At 37.6% G+C, this 17,945-nt stretch overlaps 1 protein-coding gene across 1 annotated transcript in view; it reads right to left on the bottom strand.

Annotated features, from left to right (window-relative positions):
- Positions 1–17,945, bottom strand: part of LOC121434762 (semaphorin-3D) — a 162,884-nt gene that overhangs the window by 57,751 nt on the left and 87,188 nt on the right. The window contains exons 4-7 of the mRNA XM_041633724.1: positions 17,473–17,535; positions 10,608–10,727; positions 4,360–4,453; positions 1,793–1,921 (exon numbers count right to left, since the gene is read on the bottom strand). Of these exons, the coding sequence (XP_041489658.1) occupies positions 1,793–1,921; positions 4,360–4,453; positions 10,608–10,727; positions 17,473–17,535 (406 nt within the window). The remainder of the gene's footprint in view (positions 1–1,792; positions 1,922–4,359; positions 4,454–10,607; positions 10,728–17,472; positions 17,536–17,945) is intronic.

Genomic DNA, 17,945 nt, shown 5'->3' with positions numbered 1-17,945 from the left:
AAAATCCTCCCCATGCCTGTGGCAAAGTGCAGGAGCCCCCCACCCCAAACAAACCTGAGTCCAGCCCCTCTGGATAAGTTACCTCTGTTTCTAATCCCTCTCATCTGTTTTTTTTTCTCTCAGTGAACTGATCTTCATACCCACACCACTGTCTTTTGGTCTTTAGTGTATTACTAATTAATGTTAAGAACACACACACACACACACACACACACACAAACACTTTCCTGATTAAATAGTAGACATCAATAACTTGCCTCAAATTCACGGGAATGTTTTCAGCCTCCTTGTTCACTACCCTGACACGCCATGATTAGCACACATTCCTTGTCCCTGGGGTCAGCCACCTTCGCCTGTCTGTCTATGTAGGACCATTGTGTGGAGAAACACACTGTATGAAAAAGACTTGGAGGTTGTTTATTGGGGAACTGTCAGGCCATTTGAAAGGTGTCTCATTGTGTATTTCTAGTCAAATAGCAATAACAATAATAGCGTCTAGGCAAATGAAAATGGCATAGATAGACTTCTTTATGGACATGTCATGATGAAGAATGACTTGACTATCTCCTAGCAAACTTTCTATTTGAGGACATTTGCCATTCCTAAGTAGATGTAATTTCATTTCAAACCCAGAGAATATTTACATAAGCAGGTGTCAAAGGGGGCAATCTACAAAGTTACTCTCATATCAAGTAATTCCAAAACCCATTAGCTTTTAGGAAATTTTTCTTTTGGCCACTTTGCAAATCACTTGACCATGTAAACAAACTGATTTACAGGTTTTGACAGAAGGAATGTTTTTTAAAAGAGTCTTTCCTTTTGCTTTTATTGTCACTGTTCAAAAATCACTCAGAGATAAGAAGATAGGAGCTGAGAATGTCCGGCTTGGCTTCCTTAGCTAGACTCAATACTTTTGGAATGGTAAATGTGATCTGACTGTTTAAATAAAATTGTGGGCTATTTCCCCCAACACATGAAGAATAGTAAGCCAGTGGGTGAAATAGTTGTAATAGTTCTTTAAGTAACCACATGAATTCTTCAGGGATTTTTTTCCCTGCTTTTAAAGCCACAAATAGCTTATAAAACTTGAATAAAATTATAATAAGACAAATCAATAACATTATCAATATTTTACCATTTTGGAGTGCTGTTATAAATCAAAACATATATTTTAGCAGCAGAAGCAATTGAACTATTAACCTCGTCTAGGCTGACACATAAGAAAGGGAGAATGCTAATTACTCTGATCTATACAGAGTGCATACAGTTATTAAAACATATATAATTTTAGGGGGCAATTGAAACACAGAAAAGGATTTAGCATGCTATCTATTCCTTTCCATTGAGCTAATAAGCTTCATCATCAAAACACAGAGCCCAGGTTGCCAGCATCAAGTCCAGTTCTCTTGCTGATGGATTGTGAGGCCATGATCAAATCACTCAACTTTTCACACCTACACTTTACACATTTTTAAAAATAAAGCGTTAAAATGATAGTCTCTCAAATGTCATTGTGAACCTTTAAAAATTAACACGTTTATTATAACACAAGGACTGCCAAGGAAATACCACCTACTCACACACACACACAGATGCACACACACACACAGATGCACACACACACATGACATACACACTTTCAGATTTGTCTAATTTGCGGTGAAATCATTTCAAATGTATTTTTAAATGCCGTATGAATCAACTCTCCCTAAACACATCTGAATGCATAATAATGAGCTCCTAATTTTTCCAAAAGCAAAGTCAGAACAAAGAGAAGAGAAACATCACTAACCATTGAGCCAGTAGTGTTCTGAAATGTCAGTTCTGATGTAATGGTGGTCCTGGGTCAGCCCAAGGGACCTCGTGAATGCAGTGTCCTTGCCAAGGAAATCAGAAGCTGTTCCAGAGTAGAGGTACTCGTCTGCAAGGAGGAAAGCAAACAGGACGGCTAAGACATAGAAGCGGAGGTCCGCACAGGATACAGCGGGCCACACAACACACAAGTGGACGGATTAACACTAGAACACGTGCTTCGTACATTTTTCAGATGTTGAAGAACATGCTTAGATGGGGAGATAACTCAACTAACTGATAAGCAGAGACTGAATATCCAAAAAGCCCAAGAACTTCTGATTTGACAGGGGTACATGCATCGACTTCTCTTTGGATATCCTTCAGCATTTATCTACAATAAGCAGCTAAATATCATATTCAGGAGTTCATTTTTGTAGCAACTGTCACAGTATTAAAAATTAAATGCCAAAATAAGAACGGATGGCCCAATTAGTATTTACTTAAGTGACACAACCTCAGCGTCCACAGCTTTTCCTTGTCCAGCCCCTGCTGAAAGGGAGTTTTCAACGCTGACGTCACTCCTTGTAATTATAACATGTTGCATTCCTTGAGATGACCATGTCTCTAAAGCTCTGATAAACAAGGGGAAGATTGTCCGCTTGCTGCATCCTAAACTTTTGGTTCTATATGAAATGAAGTGAATGTTTCATTAAAGGGAGAAAAAGGAAAAATAGAAACAAGAGGAAAAGAGGGGAGAGGGGAAAGGATAGCATAGGAGATGGAATCAGGGAGAGGCTGCAGAAGGTGAGGAGGAGGAGGAGAGAGGAAGCACAGAAACAGAGGAGTAGAAGAAGAAAGAACAGGAACCGAGGGAGAGAGATAAGGAGGGGCAAGTGTGAGTGGGTTTAAGGGTCAATGTCCTCTGTTTGTACTGCTTGTCAGAGCACTGGGGAGGAGGCAGGAAGGAGGCTGTCCCTGCAGCTGATATGTTGTACTTCTAAGAGCTAAAACCCTGCTATTTCAGGAGACTTTTACAGGAAACTTCATCAGGTTACACCCAAAATATAGTAAAAATGGCTCATCTGTATAGATCATTTGAGTTTCTTATGTAACCCTACAATGGATAAAAACAATATCGTCATGGAAATATGACTTATTTTTCAAAGCTGTCTTCAAAAGCCTCTCTGCATGTGCAATGATGGAAACACTTTCAAGATCCTTTGCTTAAGGTCCTCTTGGGACGATTCAACCTAAATGTCAGTGGCCAAAGGCTAAAGAAAAAAAGCAAAACAAAACAAAAGGCTCAAGTGAAACCCAAGGACATAAGGTTGTCGCAGGGAGTACGTCATCTCCACCACTGGACACTTTTCCAACATGTCAGATAAATGTCAATTTTTATTGTGAAATAAAAAATTTAAAATACGGAGGAAAAATGATAATGCCAATAAGGATCTGAAGAGAAACCTAAGAGAAAAGGAAACAATATAATAATATGCCATTTGAAATATAAATATAGTTATAGTTATAATTATACTTCAAGCATAGCAATATTTGACAAAGTGTGTTTTAGCCGAAATTTTGAACTAAATATTCAGGTTTAAAAATAGTCATGATTGTTTCTAGAGTATACACAGATAACAGATTTCTAAGAGGAGTAAACCATATCCACAATGCGCTTTTGTTTTTAAGACTATATCAGTACAGCTTAACAGATGAAAATCATCGTGACATCTATTGAGAAGAAATGAACATGGGTTGCATAATTTCAAAACACTCACTCACTTCAAAGCAAAATTCCTGGTTGTAACCATGTGGAAAATACAATGGCATGGTGCTTCACTCTTATCATCTACTCAGACATTTGATAGAGGAGGTATATGTGAAGAGACTAAAGCCACGAACCAACCAGAGAAAGGCTTATATAGTGTTTAAGATTCACGGATCCTGCTGATGTTCTTCGGAGCATGATTCAAATCATACAGCATCTTTTCTATAAGAATTTAAGATATATACAAAGCCAGCCAGGGCTACATGTGTGTGAGTGAAAAAGAATAAAAGAAAGAAGAAAGAAAGAAAGAAAGAAAAGAAGGAAGGAAAGAAAGAAAGAAGAGAAAAAGAAAAAGATCTGCAAATTTTCATTATATGAAATATGAGAGAAAAAATGCTTAGACATTATATAGCTGTATTCTGTAGCTTGATGCATTGTTTATTCATTACCTACTTAGAAAATGCTTTATGTGACACTCTTCCTGAGTAAATACAGATCAAAACTGAGTATTAGAAAATCCCAGGTAAGTAAAAGTTTTTTGAAACAATGAAGTGTGATATTTGCATTAGAGGGAGTTCAGTCAGACATTTGTGTAAAAAGCCCCTGTGCAGACATGAAGGAATTCTGTCTCCTCACTCACTTCACGGGTGACGATGCTCCTATAGAGAGACTGGCACCAATATGTGGGGAAGGGCTAATCCAAAATTATCTTCAATTCAGTCAGAAAATGTGGTTTAGTCTACACAGGCCTTTTCAGAAAGTCACTTAGACATAAGCCTTGTTTGCACTGATCTTACCTGTCATTACTGAAGCAAAAGGCTGCTGAGGATCAAAGGGACATTTCAGTCTGCCAGACTCCAAGCTGTGCATGTCTAGTTTAAATATGAGTTCCTGTGGTAAGAAACACAATGACGTTTTCAAATGTATCTCGGTCAGCAAGAACAGAGAAGATAAGAATTGGTTCCCATTCATTAACTCGATAGAAATGTACTGAGCACACAGCACACGCATCGTGCTGGGACTTAACTCTTTCGGCACCGTTTCATCCTGCAAGACTCCATGCCAAGTTTTGTTTCCTGTTTCCAAAGAGATTCATTAAGTGTTCAGGCTGAAAAGGAACACTTACTCAAAATTCATTTTACCTGCTCAACTGTCAGTAAAAATACAACACAGAATACCAGTATTTTCAAAGATTAATCAGTTTCCCTCCTGGGTGCATTGGGTATGTGTGTGTCTGTGTTAGTGTGTGTGTGTGTGTGTGTGTACATATTCATGATGGTGCTTGCACTCTTGTGTGGTCATGAATGTAGAGGTCAGACGTTATTTTAGGTGTCTTCCTTAGTTGCCGTCCACATCAGTTTTTTAGGCAGGGTTTCCCATTGAATGTGGAGCTCAGCGATTTGGCTGGAGCGGCTGGCCAGCAAACTCAGCTATCATACTCTCCATTTGGTCAGTGCTGGATTACAGACATGAGCAGCATTTGTGCCGTATGCACCTTGTAGGAACCTGAGCTTAGATCTTCATGCTTTTACAACAAAAACTTTACTGGCCGAGCCATATCCTCAGCACAGGTTTAATAATTTACTTAGGCTAATAAAATCAGAACTTATCTCACTATTTAAACCTCTCTCTCTCTCTCTCTCTCTCTCTCTCTCTCTTTCTGTGTGTGTGTGTGTGTGTTTGTGTGTGTGCATGTGTGTGACTGTATGTTCCATAGAGCAATATGTGTGGAGGTCAGAGGATAATCTCAGAGGCCAGACGTCATCTCTCACCTTGTCTGAGACAGGGCATGGACCATGAGCTTTGGAGGATACTCTTGTCTCCATTTCAAATCTCCCATAAAGAAGTCCTGAGATTACAGAGCTTCTGTGCCTGGCTACATGGGGGTCCTGGAGACCTGAACACCATTCTTCATACTTGCATAGTGATAATGTTTACCTAGGTAGTCATTTCCCTGTCTCCAAATTAATATTTAAGAAATAAATTTGCTCCCTGGCATGGTGGTGCACACCTCTGAGACTGGTACCTGGGAGGTGGAGGCAAGAAAATCAGGAGGTCTGAGCCACCTCTTGATACACAGAGAATTTTATAATACTCTGTCCAGAAACAAAATCAAACTAACTTGTCTCAAAACAAACAAAAAACAATCAACCCCCCCGCAAGAATTTGCTTTGTAATATGTGCATTTCAGGATGATAATTACTGTTAGTTTAACTAAATATTTTTATGATACCAAATTATCTAAGACTGCTGACTTTTACAAATGCTTAATGGCATAAAAGTGTTCTCAAATCGACAGTGAATTTTCAGAGATGTTAGTACGTGTGGGGGAAAAATCCTGTTGTTGTATTTTTGCTATTGTGAAAACACTACTCATGGAAGACACATAGTTATTTTGGCGGAAGCTTTTGTTTTATAATAGTGGCCACAGACAGAATGACATTGGCAGACTTTTGGTATTCAGAAGAAAAATCATCGTATGTAGAACGTTTCAAGAAAAATGCGCATGCATAATGAACACAACCCCATGCTCCCTAGTGTCCAGTAACAATGACAGCACCACCTTCCAGCAGCTAGGGAGACGACTCAGCCTGTGTAGTCAGAGACACCCAAACTGCAAGCATTGTGGGAGCATATCATTGTTACAGCAGGTCACTCTTACATCAAGAAAGAAACACACACTGCTATTTCAGTGAAAAAAAGCAATGAAATGAAAGGGACAGAAGACACCAGGTTAATTCCTGAATTATGTTTTCATTTTTTTTTTTTTGAGAGCTCTTCCTCTTCTTTTGAACAAGGCTAATAGGAACTATTGTCTCACCCAAAAGTAGCTGCAGCAATTTCAATGACACTGGCTAGCAATTGCTATCTAATAAATTACAACAGGCATGTTTTAATGCAAATAATGACATGTAATAGTTGAAAGAGTATTAATGAAGATATGGGCACTTGCTCACATCGTCTACTGAATACCCACCCCAAATCAGCAGTGGAACTACGCTAATAAACCCAGCTTTGCTTATGGAAACATCAGGGCAGAAGGGCTATGTACTTGGCTATTGCTAGTAACTAATACAGTCTCATGGATTTAAAAATTTCCTGGATGCATAGTAAAAAGTGATCATGAGATATGATCAGACCCGACAGCCTTTCTCTGAGGTCGCCTGAGGAAAAGGGAGAGTGACATAGTTAAATGTCCCAGCAAGAATGCACTTCTGCTTCCCAGCTGTGACTAGGGAGTGCCTGCGGGACAGGGGAAGACTGCAGATAGTGGCCATCCCAGATGTTTACTCATCATTAAAAGCACATCATTTTCCACTGGCTAAACAGACCGATTTACTGTAATCTCTTCGAGAAGTACACGGCAAGGGAGCAAGTCTTTCCAAACCAACTCCAAGAAGAGAAAATGATATTAACTGATGAATTGATGCTTTTTTTCCAAGACTACATGGTTTGCACGAGATTCTCAGTTTCTAAACTGCCATTTTATAGAATATACTTCACACAATCCATTTAATTTAATTAATTATGAAAATGCACCTCTTTGGACTGCACAGACAGAAATAATGTTAGCTGCTGGAAGAGGACTCTGTCAAGACGGCTCAATGGCACGAAGGTTGCAAAGCATGACAAGAGTGCTTTCCTCAGCGCTCACCTAATGGAAAGACCCAGCCCTTACCCCTAACGTTGACCTTTGACCTCTACACATGCTCCACAGTACATAAGTGGCACAAAACCCTGCCCACTCACAGAGATTTAAATGCAATTAAATATTTAAAGAAAAAAAACACTGTTAAGGAAGTAAACAGATAATAGGCTCACAGGAAATGATTAAATATCAGCATACACCCATTTGAAGATGAGCTGTTTCACCCAAAAGGGGCATCCTTTATTTCCAATTTCCTTTTCTTCTTTCCTTTTTTCCTTTTTTCCTTCCTCCCTCCCTCCCTCCCTCCCTTCCTTCCTTTCTTTTCTTTCTTTCCCTCTTTCTTATTCTTTCTTTGTGTCTTCTCTCTCTCTCTCTCTCTCTCTCTCTCTCTCCTTGTTTCTTTCCTGTTTTTAAAATTGAAGCTGATTTTATAACCTGGAACTACATATGGAGTCCTGACTAGTTTTGAAGCCCTCTGACCCTCCTACCTTTATCTCCCCAACTACTAGTATTATAGGTGTACACCACAATGCAAGGCAAACACAGTTAACAGATAGTCATCAAAACATTCTATATGTTATAGAACATCAATATAATTTTATGTACTATATATTAGGATATACTTATAGTAATCCATGTTATTTCACAAATTGCATATATATGCATATATATGTAATAATTTTATCTATAGCATTTTTTTAAAGAAAAGCCAGAACATGACATTATGACACAAGAAATCTCCAAAGATGTCTCTGTGTTCATTTCTGTTGGCTATCTTCTGCTGGGCATGAAGCCTACCCTTAAGAGTAGTTTGTTTTCTCAGTGAAACTCCCTTGGAGGAAACTAAATTTTCCTTTGCAAGTGGTTATCAATTGGAGATAGCTTCTGGGTTATGGATGCAGTCAAGTGTCCATTTCTCTTTTCAGCTGTAGGAGCTTAATTGGTGCAAATCCGTGCAAGTCTTGGCTACCTCAGTCTCTGTGAGATCGTATGTGCTGGATGATGTTGTCAATAAATTTTATTTGATACTTAAAATAACTCTCTATTCACTTGCCCTTTTTGTTATCACATGCTACTGAATCAACAAAATCTACCATGTGCACAAAGCTATGGAGCTGGTAAACAGTGAAACTTGAGTCTTGAAACTACTCTTTGAAGCTGTTGACAGCTTCCTTGACCTCTCTTCTGATGTAAGAGCTACAGTAAGCCCCTTGGAGCAACATGGTTAAATGCAGTATGTGCAATTACTAACTCAGCACTTTCCCCAGAAGCTTGTTACAGTTCTTATAGCACTAAATGGTGTTACCTTCCCATCCCTTCCAACTCCTTAGTGTTCATCTTAACTTTCCCTTTCTTCCTTTCATTGTGCCAAACACTGACTGCCTGGCCCCAGTGGGGGTTTTCCTCTAGCCCTTTGCATACATTCTTCTCTCTTCTCATTTTCTCTCCAAGTAAGCTGGTCTATTTGAAATGGAAAGGGTCTGTAAACTTCTATAAATAAAATGTCTTGAAATGAATTATACATAAACATAGTGAGCCATAATGAAGCAGGTTGCCTGTTCTCCAGATCAGCTCAATGTACCGAGTCTCTATCCCTCTACTCTCAACATGCTTTTATTCTGAAAACTCGTAAATTGGACTGCCTGGACCTTCTTGATAAGTCTCTGGCTAAGTAATTAGCTCTATCCAAATTCCCTTCAAGGGAGCTTGACTTTAAGAGTTACGGAGCACTGTTTGCTTCCCTGGCAGGTTGTGAATTTGGCCTTTAGCCTTAGGCCTAAATCTACACACAAGCTGTGGTGTGCTCATATAATTATACCCTTTGCTACTGTTATATATTGCCCTTCATCCGAGCCAGGCTACAGAGCATTACACTGGCAACGAAGAATGATAGATTCCGTTGCCAACTCTCCGTGGGGTTCAGAATTGAACTGTCATGGTTGCTTTACTTTCAAGCAGTTGAGTCAAGGCTAGTTAGACAGTTGGTTAGAGGAGTCTGGTTAGTTAGGCTGGTTGGATGCATGGGTTAGAGAAGAAAATCTGTCTGGCCAAAGTTGTAGGTTTGACCTGGGCATGCATTCGCTAAGTTAAGATAAAGAAACCTTTTTTGTAAGCCCAGATTTTGCTCTCAAGCACAAAGACTGAAAATGCATACAGTTATACACAGGAAATACATGCATAAGCATGAGAATAGTGCCTACAAAGAAACAATATAGAATACACGACCAAAGCTCAACTGGTCATGATGGCTTTGGACAGACACTGTCTTGGTTCAGCTCATTGCTGTCCTGTTTATGATAGACCAAGAAAAATCATTTTCACTAACTTGTATATTAGGGATTACAATGGCTCTAATCTCTGTTCCAAAAATTCCAAAGTGTAAAAAAATGCATGCAGTACACATGCCAATCTATGACACTTGAAAAAAATTATTTTGGTTGAAATTCTGAAATCTGCATGCTTCTCATTTACTAGAAATGCTCATCAATAGTTGGAATAAATTAATCTTAACTAAATACATTTTTTATTTCCATCCCAATAGTTTAGCCCAGAAAATTCAATGACTTCAGTGTGAGTGAATGTTTACATAAAACCAAGAAAACTACTGATATTCATTTAAAGTCCATTGTTAACACATATATCAGCTAGTACATATCTCAAGAACATTTTTATAATTATTTATAATATATAATAACACTATAAGATCATATGTGTAAACTGTATTTTCATAGCATTGTAATTTATAAACATATGTGTAAATGTGTATACAAATACTATTAGAAGGAAAACTGAAAGCACATGTGTTGTTCATAAAAACAATTGTTTATAATAGTTTATATTGCAAATTTTACTTCTCTCATTAAAACAGGTTTGATAGAAAACAGTATAATTTATAAAATGTTTAGAAACATGAAGTCTTATATAACTCATGTTATATTTACTTAGACATGTATAATTTGTGCTGTAGACATTGTAGTAAATTACATTTTCTATTGTTTCATATTGTCAGGGTTTCTGTCCTTCCCGGTTCCCATAATCATTAAGCCCCAAAGAAATTACACAGAGGTCTACATTAGTTGTAACCTGACAGGCCCATTAGCTCAGGCTTCTTATTAACTCTTATAACTTATATAGCCCATTATTCTTGCCTATGTTAGCCACATGGCTCGGTACCTTTTTCAGCAAGGCAGTCACATCTTTCTGCTTCTGTGGTTGGGTCAGGACTGCAGAAGAATGGGCTTCCTTCTTCCCAAACTTCTCCTGTGCTCATTGACCTGCCATTACTTCCTGTCTGGATGTCCCACTTAAACTTCCTGCCTGGCTACTGGTCAATCAGCGTTTATTTAAAATATAATTGACAGAACACAGACCACCATCCCACATCAGTTTCATTACCTCCTTGTTGAGTCCAAGATCAATATATCCACATAGTGGATGAAATGCTCCAGTTCCACACACATAAATGTGAGTCTTATTATAGGGTTGAAGTACTCGGATGAAATTCGCACATTCTGTCTATTGGGTAAAAAAAAGAAAACCATTAGTATATGGCTAATGGACAATGCTTCATTTTCCTTGTTTTAAGAAGGTATCAATTATCCAAGATAAGGAAAATATAGAAAGATTTATGAAAACAGTAGGACAATTTGACTTGAAAAATGGAAGGCAATATAGAAATTGTGGCTAAAGGAGTGGTATTGAAAAGTCTTAAATTTATACTTTTGCAGCTAACTAAAGTGTTGAGACACAGAGCTCTATAGATGTGTCCAGTGAAACCCAGAGAGTGGATATAAACAGATTGGGTATGACACAAACTATCAAAGAGCACAAAATCTCTCCTATTCTGTGGCAAACACAAAACCTAGCCCCTGCATGTCTTACTATCTACCATACCAACTGTCCAAAACCCAGCAAACGAAACAGTGGACATACCACATCTGTGTTCCTACCATAGAGTCCCCTTTATTTTTAAAACTGGAAAGTCTTTTAAATCAGGTTACTTCATGCTGGTTCTTTCCTCATGAACATTTTTATTCCAGCAGAATTTTGAAGACTCACATTTATGTTTTGCACATGCTTATATCAAAACATTTCTTTCCATTTTTACTATCTTTATGGTTATTTTCTATAATTGATTTACTGGTAAATATCAATTCTCTGTTTTTTCTTAGAAAATTTATTCAGTTTATTAAAGAAAATATTAAGTTTATCTACTATAAGTGAACCTTTAGCTCTAGAAAATTTTTGTGAGCAATTTATTTTTTCTTTGCTCTGAGAGAGAAAAATCTCACAGTGTCGCTGAGGCCAGTGAGGAATTGAATAAGGCTCCCCTTAAATTCAGGGCAGCCCCCAGACTGACAAGGACTGGGATTCAGAGTGAAAATCCTATCCTTAGATAGAAACAATTGCTGAGCCATAAATGCATGTTTCAGGACCCCGCAGATCCACAGAACTTTCAGAGCCACTCTAGACATTTATCTTGTATACAAGGCAGGCAAATGTTCAGTTAAAAAATAGGAATCTGAGGAAAAGTCTAGTTTCTCCATTCCTGACTGGCCAGGAACTCCTCATCAATAAAGCAAGGTCACTCATGGACAGTGGGAGATCCTACTGACTACAGAAGTTCCCAGAATCCATATCTCATGGTTCACAGCTGATAGAGTGCCCCAGGTGTAAAACAGGATTCATACAAGATTACAGACAGCCTCGACCTTGCCCAACTACTATCCTTTATCCCAGGAAGGAAACTCTGCCCTGTTTTAGGCAAATAATTTCCATAAGAAGAGGCTGCAGGAGAGACATGTGGACCCTTAAGACTGTAACATTTCTACATTATTAAGTTCATCACCACTATTTAGGGTCACCAACAGCTTTTACTCCTGGAAGACTCCTCAGTTTCCCTGTGAGAGAGGCTGCCTTCTGTTTTGTGTGCTGATAAACAGTCCCCACCTGTTGAAAGTCAGACTCCTATGTAGTTCTGTCCCTACCTGGCCATAGAAATCCACAACTGCTTATAACTCCAGCTCCAGGTGATCTGACACCCTCTTCTGGCTGCCATAGGCAACTGCACACACATAGTGAATATACAGAAAAGCAAGCACACAGGCATATACATAAAATAAAAACAAATCATATTTACAAAACCAAAAAGAGAGAAATGGTGGTTTACCTGGCATGCTTGTACTAGGATGCCAAATTCAGGAGGATGGATTCAGAAAGAAAAAATACTAATGGTTTAGAACAAAGGAGGCAATGAAATGGGGAAAAAAAGCCAATGCAAAAATGTAAAATCATTTGCGATCACCACATAAAGTTTAAGCATGGCATCCAGGTAGGAAGGGAGGTTTACACATCCCCAGCCTTTACTTAGCTTCTGCATGTCCATCATGCTATTTGGTTTTGGTTCTGCACCAGCAAGGGTCCAGAGGCCTGAGAAGAAAGCCATCTGGCTAGAAAAAGACAGTCAAGTTCACTGCCAGTCATTGAAGCACCCTATCAAATGCTTCATTTTACCACATGGTCATTGGATTTAGATGTCAGTTTTGAAGGATCTTAAAGAGATACTTGCATAATAATTAAGACAGCTCCCTTCCAGGTATAGACTATAAAATCTGGATGATATGGGTCTATGTGAGGCAGCACTGTTTAAAAAGGCAACTAGGGGTCAGCAGTTTAACATGCAGTTTAAGATGTGTATGTGGTATTTTAATGATTACAGAACAACAACCACATATCCAGAAATATATCTAGATTGTGCCCCATCACCACCTTTTTTGGGAGGTGTTTTGGGATTAACACTCTGGCTAAATTAACATTAATTCAACAAAGCATGTTTGAGTTTGGAATTATCTGCTAGAGGTCAGAAAATGTCATCCCTGAAGTGTTGTGATTGTGTGTGTGTGTGAGTGGGGTGATGTTGGAAGAGGGCCTTTCTCTAAGGACAGTATTGGTTGCCAAAGGGAAGGAAGGCTGTGATTAGATTATAAAAAGATAAGATCTATGATTTTGCATTTTGCCCAGAGCAGACATTTAAGGCAAACAATCTTTATGGAATGTACTCTACAATGGCCTTTTAATTCATGTCTTCATGTTTTTAAATCTCAGAATTTATGTACTGCTTTTTTTTATGCACAAAGTTTCAAAGCTTTGTTTAAGTGGCATGATTAATAATTAACTTGGTTTAATTCACTCAGTGACTTGCTAGGCTAGTGATGGTGGCGTAATTCTCTGGGGCATGAAGAAAGATAACTTTGAGAAGCAGTTTTCTAAACTTTCCCTGAACCGGCTAGTTTGTCAGTCACTGCTCACAATGGCAGCTGTTGCATTTGAATGATATAGTTTATTGGATTTCTCCTGTTTTCTTTATTCCTCTCATCTAATTTTCCTTTCACTCATAACAACCTTCCCTGACTAGAAAGTGTGCGTGTGTGTGTGATGAGGAATTAATGAGTAATAATGACTAAATTATTTATTATTATATTAATATCATTTTTATACTTATTATTTTCTCCATTCAAGTGTAATGTACGCGTGTGTGAGTGCTAATATGAACTGCATTCCTATGGCCACTGTCCACGTGCGTTGGTCAGAGAACAGATCCTTGGCTGTGTTCTCTTCTCTCATCATATGGGTTTCGGGGGCTGAATTTAGGTCCTCATTCTCACTTGATAAAAAGCACTTTTTCCTGTTGGGCCAATTCACCAGTGCAATGGAAATTTCCTAATTATCTCAGGTAATACTGCAACTTTTAACATGTTGCACCTTATATGTATTTATATAAGAGTTAGGTAAATGTAAAATTAAATTAAAATTCCCAGAATAGCCTGGTGATGAAATTTTAAAGTTTTGTTTTCTATTCAGTTACTAAACAGAAATAACAAACCAGAGGTACTTAGAATCTTGATGCCAAAATTAAATGTAGTGCAGCTCAATGTGTAATTTTAACAACTAAAATATATTAAACTGAGACATCTGTATGAGCTATTGGAAGACACTCATGGTTGAGAAATTCTTGATGTGTTTAGCTCTATTTTGGCAGTGCCTGGAATTGAACCCAAAGTTAGGAGAAACTTGAGATGATACAGAAATGTTGTATCACTGAGTATTTCCCCAGTTACTTAAGGTTTGGTTTTATCTTTGGATTTAACACCATATTGTGACAATAAATTCTTTTACTTTTGTTTTCCTTAAGTGATTTGTTATTGTGCTTTTTTAAATTTTCATTTTGAGACTGAACTTTATGTATGTCAAGCAGACTTTAAATTTGCCATATGAATTGTGGAGTGTCCTCTGTCTCCCAAGTGTGGAGATTAAAAACATGGTTAACCACACCTGCTAGTAATCTCTTACAATCTTGTGATCATTCCCCAGATAAATTTTTAAGATGAAACCTTGTAGACAAAGAAGTTCTTAGGCTTCAAAATAATTAAAAGTATTTAAGTAAATTTCTACTAAATAAAATAAAATTCAAATATATATATTTTTTAAAAACAAAATCTATCAATGTAAATATCTATTAAGAAAATAATCTGTTATAGTAAAAGGACAAAGGAAAACATTTTTAAAGGGAAAAATTACAGATATACCTATGTCAATATTTAAAATCTAGACCTCAAGATAACTGCTTGTTGTGGTTTGGGGAAGCACAGCCTCACATAGACTCATGTGTTTGAGTGTTTGGCCCATAGAAAATGGCACTATTAGAAGGTGTGGCCTTGTTGGAGTAGGTGTGGCTTTATTGAAGGAAGTGTGTCACTGTGGGGGCAGGCTCAGAGAACTCAATACGTTCAAGTCACACCCAGGGAAACACAGTGTCCTTCTACTGCCTGAATATCAAGAAATGGTACTCTCAACTACTTCCCAGCACCATGTTTTCCTGCATGCTATCATGTTTTTCACCATGATGATAATGCAGTAAGCCTCTGAAACTGTAAGTAACCCCAATTAAATGTTTTTCTTTATAAGAGTTGGCATTGTCATGGTGTCTCTTCATAGAAATAAAGCCCTAAGACAAGTGAATATTTTTTATGAGTGAAACTCAGTGTAAAAATAAGCTTTGCAACACATTTAAGCTTATAAGCACTTGTCAATAACATTAACACACGTATATGTCTTTTTTTTTATAACTCTGTTAATCACCAGTAAAAAAAATAGCAAAACATCTTTTAACCAAGTACTGCTGCTTAGGATATATTATCAGGTTCTTTGAAGTCAGTTTCAATACATGAACACAAGAAGCTTTAAGTCCTTAATTGGTAAAAGGTGATGATCTTCTCAATACTGATATGTGAGAATTCTCACACGTAGGATCATTTGTAACAGGAAATACTGGGAATGGCCAATGTTGCAACAATAGGACATTCATGAGATGATGTGGCAAGGATTGCAGAGCTACTTTGGAAACTATTGATATGGAAAAGGCTATGGTACTCTAAGAAGTAACAAAAATCCGTTAGAAGAAACTATGTATATAGTGATTTCATCCTGAAAATTAGAAAATAAGCTTCAAGAATGCACACATTGCAATGTCACCTGATGCCCCAGCTAGTGACTCCAGGCAAGAAGCACATTATTAAAGTGACCCTTCATTGTCTCACACATGACATATTAAACTTTTACAACAAACACATTTAATTTTATGCTTTCTTAGAAAGTAGAAGAATATAGAATTGCAGAATTTCATAGCAGGAAGCTATTTTTTTTCCTGTATGTAATGTTTCACTGTCAAAGCTGGCACCTCTGTAGCTAAACAAACAGATAGCTCAGGCTAACCTCACCTTTGCTTCCTTTTGCCTATACCAAGCAGTTTAATTCAAGCTTTATAAACAAAACTAAAGCATTTTCTTTATGTCTTTCTTTTAGCAACCTTCTTCAAAACAATGCCAGCCATTTCCTGCCATTCTTCCCTCCCTTGGGTTAAACTGAATGACTGTTTTAGGGAGTATAATAGTTCCCACCCCACCTCCCTTCTCCCACCATCCCAATTAGTTAACTTTTGTTAGAGTGAATAATTCACTACTTTGTAGTTATATAGTACCTCGTTGTAAATGAAAAGTCTTTCCAAATACTTGTTAATCCCAAACATGTTCTTTGGAAGTGGGTAAAAATTACTAGAAAGGAGGGAAAGAGAAGGTCATGTAGAGGCATGAAGTCAATGAAACCAAAGACTTGCCTGTTTTCTGTTGATCAGAATCAATGCAATACTGTTTGAAATGAAAATCAATGTTATGGTAATATTAAAAAGAGACATGACTTGGAAAAAAAGATTGTTGACCTATCATGTAGATTTTATGGTGTTAGGAGCATAGAGGACGTGCCCAGACTTCTGGCTTCAGTTTCTGGTTTCAAGTGTGTAGTATTGAATGAGCCATTTGCTTTTGCTGGGTCTAGTCTTTTCATCAGAGAATGAGGTTAAATGAAATTATAACTATCGGCATAAGAAGTAGTTCTTTAAATAAGGTAACTGGTATAAAACTGACAGTCATTATCAGTAACTCTAAAAGAGAACGTAGGTTTAAAAGGATGCACTAAAAAGAAGGAGGGTTGTGATGCAGCATCAAATTTTATAGTCCTGTGTGAAAAAGGGAAAGGCTCTGTACACCTCCAATCCATGGTTAGCAGTGGACGAGCGTAAAAGTTAAAAGCGATTACCAGCTCACAATTGTGGGCTCAATGACAGAACATCCAGAGAAGTTAATCCCCCCTTGTCTTAACTGAACAAGGAAGTTACTGTGTAACTTAGTGAACAGACTGATGGGAAAATGCTCTCACAATGCAGTTTAGTTCCACCTCCTGACATTCATGGTTTATCCTTCCTCTAACTCATGGGAAAACTGACATTAACTTAGCTCTCTTTCCTTACTTCTTTATCAAGTACTAAACATAGATGATTCACAAAACATAAAATTATTCTCAGGGTGTCAGCCATACCACTACGGCTTATTTGACAAATAATTTTGAAAACTGTTGTTACCAAATTACTTTATGCCCACAAGTTCAATGAGAAATTGATTTCTTTCTTCTTCCATGAGCATCATCTCAGTGTGGAGATATTGAGCAGGGTGAAGCCCTTCATGGCACAGGAGGAAGAAAAATATATCCAGAAGTCCCATCCCCTGTTCACTATAATAATCTGTACAGAGAATGCCAGTTTAGTAATAGAAGTAGCAGACAATGTTATTATTCAATAAAAGAGAATATAAAAATTTACTGCACTGTTAGTGTCCAATTTGAGGAGGTCACTTTAAAGTTTCGTACTTACATTTGGATCTTTTCCAGCTAATTTACATAATTCCACCCGTTCTTTTGCAGCAGGCCAATAAATCTGAAAGAATATTTAAAGGTAGATTAGAACAAGCACATTAAAAACATCTGATTTGAAAAGAGACTAAGTAATACCGAAGAATAAACGTCAACTGCACCTTGGAGTCCAAACATAAATATTTTCCAAAACCCCTCTGAAAATCTTTCTAAATGAAAACTGCAATTTTCCTGGTTTTAATGATGTAGTAGCAAATAACTTATTTTCAAAGGCATGTATGCTCTTTTGCGATGTCAATACAACTTTGAGGTAATATTTGTTAAATTCATCATGCTTTTCTGCGTTTCTCCGAGTGGTGGTGCACCGTAGAAATGTGTGGTGAGATGGCAGAAATAGTTCTCTGTCATTCAGACAAGCTTCTACTCCAACCCGAATATTAGAGTCAATTTGCTCACCACACTTAGCATGCATAG

This window comes from Microtus oregoni, unplaced genomic scaffold (assembly GCF_018167655.1).
Source record: "Microtus oregoni isolate MIOR12 unplaced genomic scaffold, Mior012 000044F_ref0000062, whole genome shotgun sequence".
In the NCBI taxonomy this organism is placed as follows: domain Eukaryota; kingdom Metazoa; phylum Chordata; class Mammalia; order Rodentia; family Cricetidae; genus Microtus; species Microtus oregoni.
The sequence above is the reverse complement of the archived record's forward strand: the minus strand, read 5'-3'. Positions and strand labels throughout refer to the sequence as shown.